Below are 9,428 nucleotides of genomic sequence, written 5' to 3'. Positions count from 1 at the left end.
TTGTCACAGTTAATACTATTATGGAAGTGCAATACGTTAGGAATAAAATACAAATGCTTGAGTCGGTTAGCCAGCCTTGAGAGGCTGAATCAGCGTGCGACCTCATAAACGAGCTGTACTAATGAATGTCCTATTCATGCAATGACATCTAAACATCCCAAACATCCAGATAACTTAATTTAGAGGCGGTTTGTATCTCCTACATGTCCTCACTTCTAGGAGAAAATCAATGCCTGCACGTCTGATTTCAAAAGCCCCTGCACTCTCTGACAGCTGCTAATGCACTCGTGCTTGTTTGACATGCTATCTCACTCTGTACTTGTTAAGGCTGGAAATCCATCATCGCTTAATGCAATTTCAAATCAATCGGAATGACTTCAAGCGCCCATTTGATGCTGGAAGATGGTGCACTTACATAGATTATTAATTAAACAAAGAGGAGCGCAGAGTTTGACTTGAGATAAGCAGCTTGGTATTTTAATCGCACCCCCATCCCTTTATGATAACACGAAGGCGTCGAAACATCAGCTTTGAACCGCATTTGGTTTAACAATACAATCTAGTGGAGCGATCTGCTGAGAATGTCCCCCCACTGATGTGTCGAAATCATTCGTCTTAAAAGAGCAGATAAGCTCAGTTGTATAATAAAGGACTACAGCAGCGTGATGTTCAAATTCTTATTAAGATAGAGCCGACTCTGACAAACTTTGAATAGTTACAGGTGGGATTAAAGCAGAAGTTTTTTCCCCCTGTGTAATATAATGGGAAAGCATTTATGGTATTTAATATGTGTATCAGAGGAAACTTGGTCACCATACATCAGTTAGAGCACATCATTGATCTTGTGCTTTAAATGCTCAGTCTGTGTGTGAAGAGGTGAAAAGTGTTCAGATGACTGTGTCATATCGGGTCGACCTGACTATACAGAGGGAATAGAAAATCTGCCCACCTTGCTAACTTGATACATTTTTAGATGGAAGACTGAGAAGAGTGAACTGGTATTTGTTCTGAAAATGATGGCCCATAGATGGCTGTTTACTGACATCGAGTGGTCAAAATTATTAAAACTCTGTTCAATTTGTAGCTAATATGCGAGTTTTGGCATTTGATTCATGCTTTTCTGATGTTTACAACTGGCTGGCACATAGATGCAATGCAATAATGAATAATAAGAGAAATATTAAATAAAGTAAAAACAGTCAAAGCTGTTTATCCTGTCACACTCCATTTTTCTTCATGCACAGTTTGTCAGATCTGCAGTTGTGTTTATCACAGCAGGGCTCACAGTAGTTAGTGAAATTTCAATAAATAGGCCGCTTATAATTTTAGTGTGCTTTACAAATAATAACACTGGCATCGGTGTTGATATTAGCTCATCTAAATCACTTCATTACTACTGTTTTGGTATCACGGATTTACTGTGCAGTCTGTGGCCTGCAGTTTAGGTCTCTCTTTAAGTGGCAAAAGACAAGGAAGGAAATTTTACACCAAAGGGCTAACTCTGGCTTATTCACAGTTATTTTTTTGTTTGTGAATAAGCACAGTCCATTTCAAATAAATCAAAATTAAATCAGATCTTTTCCAAAGCTCCACGTCCAAAAAAGTAGCTTAAAATGTAAATAAAAACAATGCAAAGATTTGCAACTTCCATAACTGTGAGTATTTTACTCACAGTTAAACCAGAGAAAACCTATTAACAGATATAAGTGTTTGAACTGAGCATTTTCAGAAAAAAGTGTAGCTTGTTTTGAATTTGGTGGCAGCAATACGTAGCAAAACGTTGGGCGGAGGCAACAAAAGACTGGAAAATGAAGTCATACTAAGAAACAGCTGGAGGAGCATTTTGCTTCTAAGAGCATCTTTGGGGGGCAGAGGTTGGAATAATTTCAGAATAATGTTCCTCAATGTAAAATTGTGAAAACTTTGTTCTCATAATAACAGCACATGAAATCAAAAGTTTCAGAGAATCTGGAGAAATCTCTGCTCAAGGGACAAGGCTGAAAATCAGTAGAAGATCTCTGTGATCTTGGGGACCTCAGGAAGGACTGCATTAGAAACAGGGATGTTTCTGTCATGGAAATCACTGCATGAGCTCAGACATGTCCAAAAATCACTGTCTGTGAACATAGTTCACCATGGCATCCAATTAATGCAGATTACTTTATTCAAAGATGAAGCCACACGTCAACATGACTCAGAAACACGGTCTTCTTGGGGGCAAAGATCCAAAATAGACTGAGGCAAAGTGAAAAAACTGTTCTGCAGTCAGATAAATCAAAATTTTAATTTTTTTGTGGTGAACATGGACTACCACATCTGGACTGAAAAGAAAGGACCATCCTACTTGTCATCAACACTCACTTCAAAGCCTGCATCTCTGATTGTATCATGACACATCACTCTGCACATCTGTAAAAGCACCATATGGTCCCATCCAGGTGACATGTGTTGTTGGGAAGGCCTTGCATATTGACAATCCTAAACTACATACTGCATCTATTATAACATCTTTGTAAAAGAAGACTCTGGGTGCTGAACATGCTGATGAAACAAAACATATGACAAAGAAGACCCAGGACTTGTAGAACAGCTCGAATCACATATCAGACAAGAAGGGGGAAACAGCTGGTCTCCTCACTTCCCAGATGTTTACAGACTAGTGCTGAAAGAAAGGGGGATGCTACACGATAAGGAACATGGCCCTGTCCCAATTTTTAGAGACATGTTGCAGCCACCAAACTCAAAATGAGCTAATATTTTATTTAATATGGTTAATTTTCCCAGTTTAAACATTTTTCTTTAATGTTTCTATTATTGATAAAAAATGTTTGGAGTCTGCCAAGAGTGTGACTTTGGTCTGGAGACTGGTGAGGATAACTTAAAAGACCATTAGCCCTGAACCGAAGAACTGAAGGCAGCTCAGGCCAGGCTGATCCATCCCCCAGCCATTGCTCTTCATGATTTATCCTCAAACTCTGCTGGGAATGTTTAACTAGTGTGAACACAGAAGAAACAGTTGGGCAAAGGTATCTTCTTTTTATTAGTTTCATTACGTTAGGATATTCCAATAATTGTTAATATCCGAAAATATTATTTCTCTGTCTTTTTGGTGAAGTTGACGTTGATGCGTTCATTATTGTGAGGATTCACTGCCATCTAGTGGTCACTGTTTAGAACTACAGCATTAAATTTATATCAAAAGATCGAATTATTATTTCTCACTCGTGTTGTCACAGAGCTCAGTTAATAACACTTTTCTGCAATCGGTTTTCACTGCAGGCTAACACGTATCCCTCGTGTTATCATTTTTTGTGGGTTTGGTTACACCGTGCGTCAGGGTGGCAGTGTGCAAGCAGCGCCTGTCTGCTCCACCACAGATTGCAGCTGCACTGAAGCACTCTGCGGTCAAATGATCTAGAAACAAGAGCGTATCTCAGACACAGCCGGTCTCTGTCTCTCTCCTGGATTTCAGCTATTTTTTAAAAATCATTTTCAGAAAATACTGAAGCTTCACTACAGTTTCTCCATCAGGATGTCGTCATCTGAAAGTGCTGCGTCACATGAAGGTATGCCCATTACACTTGTGTTGCATTACTTTGGATTAGCAAGCTGTGAACGATCAAATCACTTACCCTTTGAAATGTAAATGTGCCTACATGATTTAATATTATATATGTTGCCTGGATGTGCATGCATTATATTAATGTCAAAGGTAATTATGATACATACATGACTCTTTTTGGCAGTAAGTGAAGCATCAGCTCCCACATCAGAGGCTGAACCTCTGAGGATCGTTCTGCTTGGCCGGACCGGGACAGGCAGAAGCTCCTCTGGCAACACCATCCTGGGAAGGTCTGCGTTCCTGGTGGACGTGTCCCCCTGCTCTGTAACCGCAAAATGCAAGAAACAGAGTGGCATAGTGGGAAGGAGGAGTATCTCTGTCATCGACACTCCCGGGCTCTTCCACACACATCTGTCTTCTCAGGAGGTTATGGCAGAGGTGGGACAGTGTGTTGGTTTGTCTTCTCCGGGACCCCACGCCTTCTTGGTGACACTGCAGCTTGGCAGGTTCACGCATGAAGAGAGGGAGGCCTTTGAGTGGATCAAAGCTAGGTTTGGGCCTGGAGTAATGAGGTTTACGATGGTGCTGTTCACCTGTGGTGACCAGCTGAAGGGGAAACGCATCGAGGAATTTCTAGAGGGGAGCCAGGAGCTGTCTGAGTTTGTCGGCAGCTGCCATGGAGGGTATCACGTCTTTGATAACAGCAGTCAGGAGGAGACAGATGAATGCTCACAACAAGTGGTGCAACTTTTGGAGAAGGTGGACCAAATCGTGGCTAAGAATGGAGGCGGTTGCTACGGCGATGAGATGCTGAAGGAGGCTGAAGGTGCCATAAGGGAGGCACATGAGAGGATTCTGGGTGAAGCTGGGCACGTGGTGGAGTCTATTCAGACAGAGGCTGAGGTCACAGAGGGGCGGCTGCCAAGACTGGAGAAGAAATGGGAGGATGAGGAGAGGAGAAGGGAGGAAGAGGAGGCCCGGAAGAGAGCGGAGAGGCTTTTCTGGTGCGAGCTGGTGACTGCCCTGGGGAAAGGTGCCGCGGAGGGGGCAGGGATCATGGGAAAGGACAAGGGGAAAGGGAAAGCTGTGAAGAAGGCGAAGGTGGTGGAGAAAGTGGCAGCTCTGGCTGCGTCTCCGCTCTCTGTCAGGTCGGCTGCGAAAGCAGTGGGAGGGGCCGTGAGAGAAGGAAGCAAGGTGCTATACAAACACAGAAAAACTTTACTGCGCTGAAAAATAAATCAAAGAGACAGGACACAATGAAGCCCACGTGGTGAGGACAAGTCACTCGACGTAAGGGCAGCTGGACTTCTTTAGGTTTTGAAGACGTTTCGCTTCTCATCCAAGATGCTTCTCTAGAGAAGGGGACAGCCCCCCCTACTAGGGGTTTATAACCCAAGACCATCCACCAGGTGCCCTAGGAATGAAAAAGCCTCCTGGATGAGAGGCGAAACATCTACATAGACCTAAAAAAGCCCAGCTGCCATTTTCTCAAGCTCCCAAGACCACAATGACCTGGATGAATGAGAACCTACACAGATGTATCACTTAACTATGATTGTATTTCCATTGTTCAACACCACAGTCGCACCACACATTCACACTCTTAGACTATACTGTGAAATAAGAACTCATGGCACAATAAAGTCACACAAAAAAAAGTGTCCAGTTCATCTTATTATGACTTCACACATTTGTATTTGTCAAAAATAGGTTAGTTCGCTACACAGATACAATACATTAAAAAACAATTTTCCCATCATTTCCACCCCCGACACAATGGCGCGATTTGGTTAAGGTAACAACACAGGAAGATTGAAAAAAAGAAGGAGAACTGTTTAAAACATTGCAGCAGTTACCTTATCCGTCTTTGGCTTCATATAACAAGTGACAACATATTTTAGCCCTTTATTCTCCTCTGTACAAATGCACTGACACACAAAAGATGACGAAGGAATACATCAAATTGCAGCTGGCAGTGAGGAAAGGAAATGGTTTGCATACAACGCAGTGACCTATTCAAGGAGTGTCTAACAGCACAGAGTGAAAGAGGACAACACGCCGTGAAAAGATCGGGACGCACAAATGTACAAACACTACCATATTTTTAAAGACTTTGTGAAATGTGAAGGACTTATATTGAATGGGAACTATGTGTAGTCCACCTGAGTGCTGTACAAAAAAAAATTGCAGCTACATTTTTGTGCTCAAAATACTCTTGAGTGTTCAGGATGTAAATGCAAGCACCTCCAGAATCACAGTCACCCTCAGCTTCCAAAAAAACAAAAAAACTCCCACAAGCGTGCACAAATACTGTTTCTGTACTGCTGTTGCTCACTTGCCTTGTGCATATTAGGGACACACTTCCAGTGTCGCACCTGCATCTTATGGACTAATAAAAAAACCATGTAAACTCCTGCAAACATACAGACTTACACCCAAAGAACCGATCAGACAAAAAAAAAAGAAAAAAATGGTCTAAACTACAATCACAGACCATTAGTTATATCATTAAGTACAAATACAGCTGAAGGATCTACTCTCAGATGCCGATACGTGGCAGGCACAGAAGGGTGGAGGGTTGTGGTGGAGGGGTCCGTTTTAAACCGGCATCGGCAGGGTCATCTTTCCTTTTCCTCGAAGCACTGAAGGAAGGTGGACGAGAAAGAAAAAAGATGAGAACACAGTGAGCGTGAGGGAGTGTTTTTCAGCTTCCCCCACTCCTTTGTTTAGCAGGTGAGCAAACACTTAAGAGCAACCAACAGCAGCTGACATTAAGGATACACATCCTCCCTCGACAGGAAAAACAATCGGAGCAGAAACTCTCTTTCAGTCACAGAGCATAGCTGTGTGCTAGACTTCATTGCAAATTACTTCTGCCTGCTGTTTTATATCGGCAGAAATGGAAAGTGCAGTAAAACAGGCAAGGCCGATAAACCTAATAATAACGCTGCAAATATTGGATGATTACTCAAACATAATTCTGACGTGGCGACCTGCCAACGTAAATGGATCACACCTAGACTCGGCCCTGTAGCGTAGCAGCGAGTGATCGTGTTCTTACTCACCTTTTGTGACGTAAAGGTAGAAGAAATCGCAGTAGAAGATGGTCTGCACGACGCCGGACACCACCGCGATCTGGTCGAAGAAGCCCTCCGTGTGATAGCGCCACACCCAGTTGGCGATGTAGAGGGCTCTGTAGAGGCCGAGGAAGAACAGGTAGTGGGTGGTGATGGACTCCGCCTCGCCGGTCTTGGTGATCATGAAGAGCTGTGGCATTATGGCCACTGCTTCCAGAAAAATGGAGAAGGTCCACATGATCTGGAGGCAAAGGGGCGTGTGTTAATTTTAAAGCTGTTTTTAACTGAGGGAGCTCTACATTTCTGACAGAAACCTTTACCTCCATTGGGGTGAAAGCATAGTTCTCCAGGAAGGACAGCCCGATGACTGGGACCAGCAGGAACTCCACGCGGAAAGTGTCGTTCTCAGAGTCGTACATGTTCCTGAAGCGCACGTAGATCAAGTACACCGTAGCATAGGACAAAGCCAGGAACACCACCTGAGGGCGGAAACAGGAAAAATGAACTTAACTGAAGACACTGTGAAACACTACAAGATGCTTATTTTGCTGACATTCCTGCTTTGCGTTTATTATATTATCTTTAAGTGAACACACAGAGACCACAGCTGGTACAAGAAATGAATGACTCTAACTTATGGCGGTCATTCAGCTTAACGATAATCTGACAGGGAAATGTGTGTGTAACTGTGTGTGGGTGTGACCTACAAACTTACCTTCATGACCGTGTTGTAAGCAGAAATGTAGACCGTGAACAGGTCGAGATACCTGGTGGTGAAGACAATCGCAAACAGCACCTGAGACTTCCCAGAGATGCCTTTAAGGGAAATAAAATGAGAGAAATTAAAAGTGAGAGGATGAAACAGAGAAGTTAAACGTTTCCTTTTTTTCTTCTTTTCTCTGCAACTCAGCTGTGCAGCTCTCTCACTTTAAACAAAGCTGTATGATTGGTCGAGCAGGCTGCTGTTAACTTTGTTATCATTGCCACGTAGCTTCCACTCGTGCAGGACAATCAGCGCCATGCAAATGCCATCCTTAATGCACACAGCAGATAAGAGAAGTTTCACTGTGTCACAGCTGTTGTTGTAGACCACAGCCACACACATACATCTTTAGCGCGGATGAAAAATCGTAACAGCCCTGTTTAAATGCACTGATATGATCGCACAGCACCCACACTGTGTTGCTAGTGTCAACCTACCAGCACACGACTTGGACCTCCATATCTTCAGCAACAGGATGATGATAGCCACCAAGTGTGACACGTCACCCGCCAGACGGAAGATATTCATGGTGTTTATGCTCCAGCAAAACAAAGTTAATGCAACTCCTCACGGGCCTTACACGTCCTCAGGAGACAGTCACTCGCTCACCCATAAAACACAAACGCGGGGCTGTGCTGGCGTGGACAGAGAGGCGACAAGCTGCGCGGTCACGGTCGGACAGCTCTCTGTGCGCGTGACGCTAAACACAGACTCCGTGGATTCCGCTCACAGATCCGTGTGTGTGCCGTGGACAGACGGGAAAACTGCTTCCGAGGAGGTGACGTGGCTGATAGCTCAGCTCTTCGCCGTCAAGGATTCAATACAGAGCTAAATATATCCGTTTCCGGTTTAGGACTTTCAAAGTAAATCTTTGTGCTGGTTAAAGCGCATGCTCGTTGAGAGTTTAGCCCAATGACTGTAGAAAACACTTTTTAGTACAGTTACTGATTTTTTTCTTTTCAATACTAAGTTCAACACACTGACTTCTGGGGGATTATTCGCTCTTGTACTAGACATAACTATTTTAATTTGAAGGTTGTTCCCGGTAATGACTGACTTTCTATGGCGAACTTGATGGAAGAAATCCTGCAATGCACAGATTTCACAGCAGATGGCGACAAACTATCTATAGCTGTTTCGTTATTGGAAGTGGTCCCTCGAGAGCAGGAGTGTCAGACACTGGTGCACCACTTTGGAAAAATGTGAAGGAGGGCAAATTTGGGACTTATAACTGTCTGTCCATAAGTGTTACAGCTTTTCCTACCGATTAACCTCCTTCATTGTCATTCATACTAAAACACAGTAATTAATTAAGTAATACATAAACTATTATATGAAAAAGTACATTTTTTTTCATTATCTACTGTACAAACTTCCGGAGATTTTTTTTGTCTTTTGTTTTTTTGGGCAGTGAGTTCAGCAGCATTTCTTTATCATGTGGAAAAACTGAGATGCATTGTTGAAATTTAGCTTTTATTTCTTATATTAAGATATCTCATCAATTGGTTAAACACTTGCAGGAAAGGGAGTTTCGCTGTTCTCGCCCATTTAAGATCAAACCGGGCTGTATGTAGCCCACTGTAAAATCATTCCTAAAGCATAGGTGGGGAATTAAAATTCCCAAATGAGAAATTGGCACTGTTGTGGAGTCCTGCACCAACAAACTAAACTCAGTTTAGCTGCTCAGGACTAATTTTGTCTCTTCATAAAGTGCTGCTGGTAAGAGTAGATGCTACAATTAGGCCATAATTGTCTTTCCTTGGGGAAAATTAATGAGTCACGCCTTCTCTATAGGATAATTAAATCTATTTAATGGTGCTATTTAACATTGTGTTCCTTTTAATTTGTTTGAATGAATTTCCTGGTTGTCTGAAATGTGTTTTCCAAATAAACTGCATCATCTTGCTTGTTGTCTTTTATTAAATTCACCAGTGGATCTATAATAATAAATCATATAATTTACCTATTTAAAAGCTAGTGTACAAATACATGCATTGGACAGATGGCTTCACATTAGACAATATTT

General features: G+C 42.6%; 2 protein-coding genes across 3 annotated transcripts; one reads left to right on the top strand and one right to left on the bottom strand.

Annotated features, from left to right (window-relative positions):
• Nucleotides 1-2,935: 2,935 nt before the first annotated feature.
• LOC116311571 (GTPase IMAP family member 7-like) lies at nt 2,936-6,033 on the top strand. 2 transcript variants are annotated; one of them, XM_039611637.1, is made up of 3 exons: nt 2,936-3,026; nt 3,497-3,566; nt 3,747-6,033. In XM_039611637.1, the coding sequence occupies exons 2-3, from the start codon at nt 3,533-3,535 to the stop codon at nt 4,790-4,792; spliced, it is 1,080 nt and encodes a 359-aa protein (XP_039467571.1). In that variant the 5' UTR covers nt 2,936-3,026; nt 3,497-3,532; the 3' UTR covers nt 4,793-6,033. The 2 variants fall into 2 exon arrangements, with proteins under 2 accessions (XP_039467571.1, XP_031584581.2); XM_031728721.2 differs by lacking the exon at nt 2,936-3,026 and having other exon boundaries at nt 3,124-3,566.
• On the bottom strand, nt 5,238-8,220 carry kdelr3 (KDEL endoplasmic reticulum protein retention receptor 3). Its single transcript, XM_039611638.1, has 5 exons — nt 7,840-8,220; nt 7,355-7,455; nt 6,960-7,118; nt 6,628-6,880; nt 5,238-6,204 (listed from the first exon to the last, which is right to left on the bottom strand). Exons 1-5 carry the CDS (start codon nt 7,928-7,930, stop codon nt 6,161-6,163), a joined length of 648 nt encoding a protein of 215 aa, XP_039467572.1. The 5' UTR covers nt 7,931-8,220; the 3' UTR covers nt 5,238-6,160.
• Nucleotides 8,221-9,428: the final 1,208 nt, after the last annotated feature.

Source organism: Oreochromis aureus, linkage group 4 (genome assembly GCF_013358895.1).
Source record: "Oreochromis aureus strain Israel breed Guangdong linkage group 4, ZZ_aureus, whole genome shotgun sequence".
Lineage (NCBI taxonomy): Eukaryota > Metazoa > Chordata > Actinopteri > Cichliformes > Cichlidae > Oreochromis > Oreochromis aureus.
This window is presented reverse-complemented; position numbering and strand designations above follow the sequence as displayed.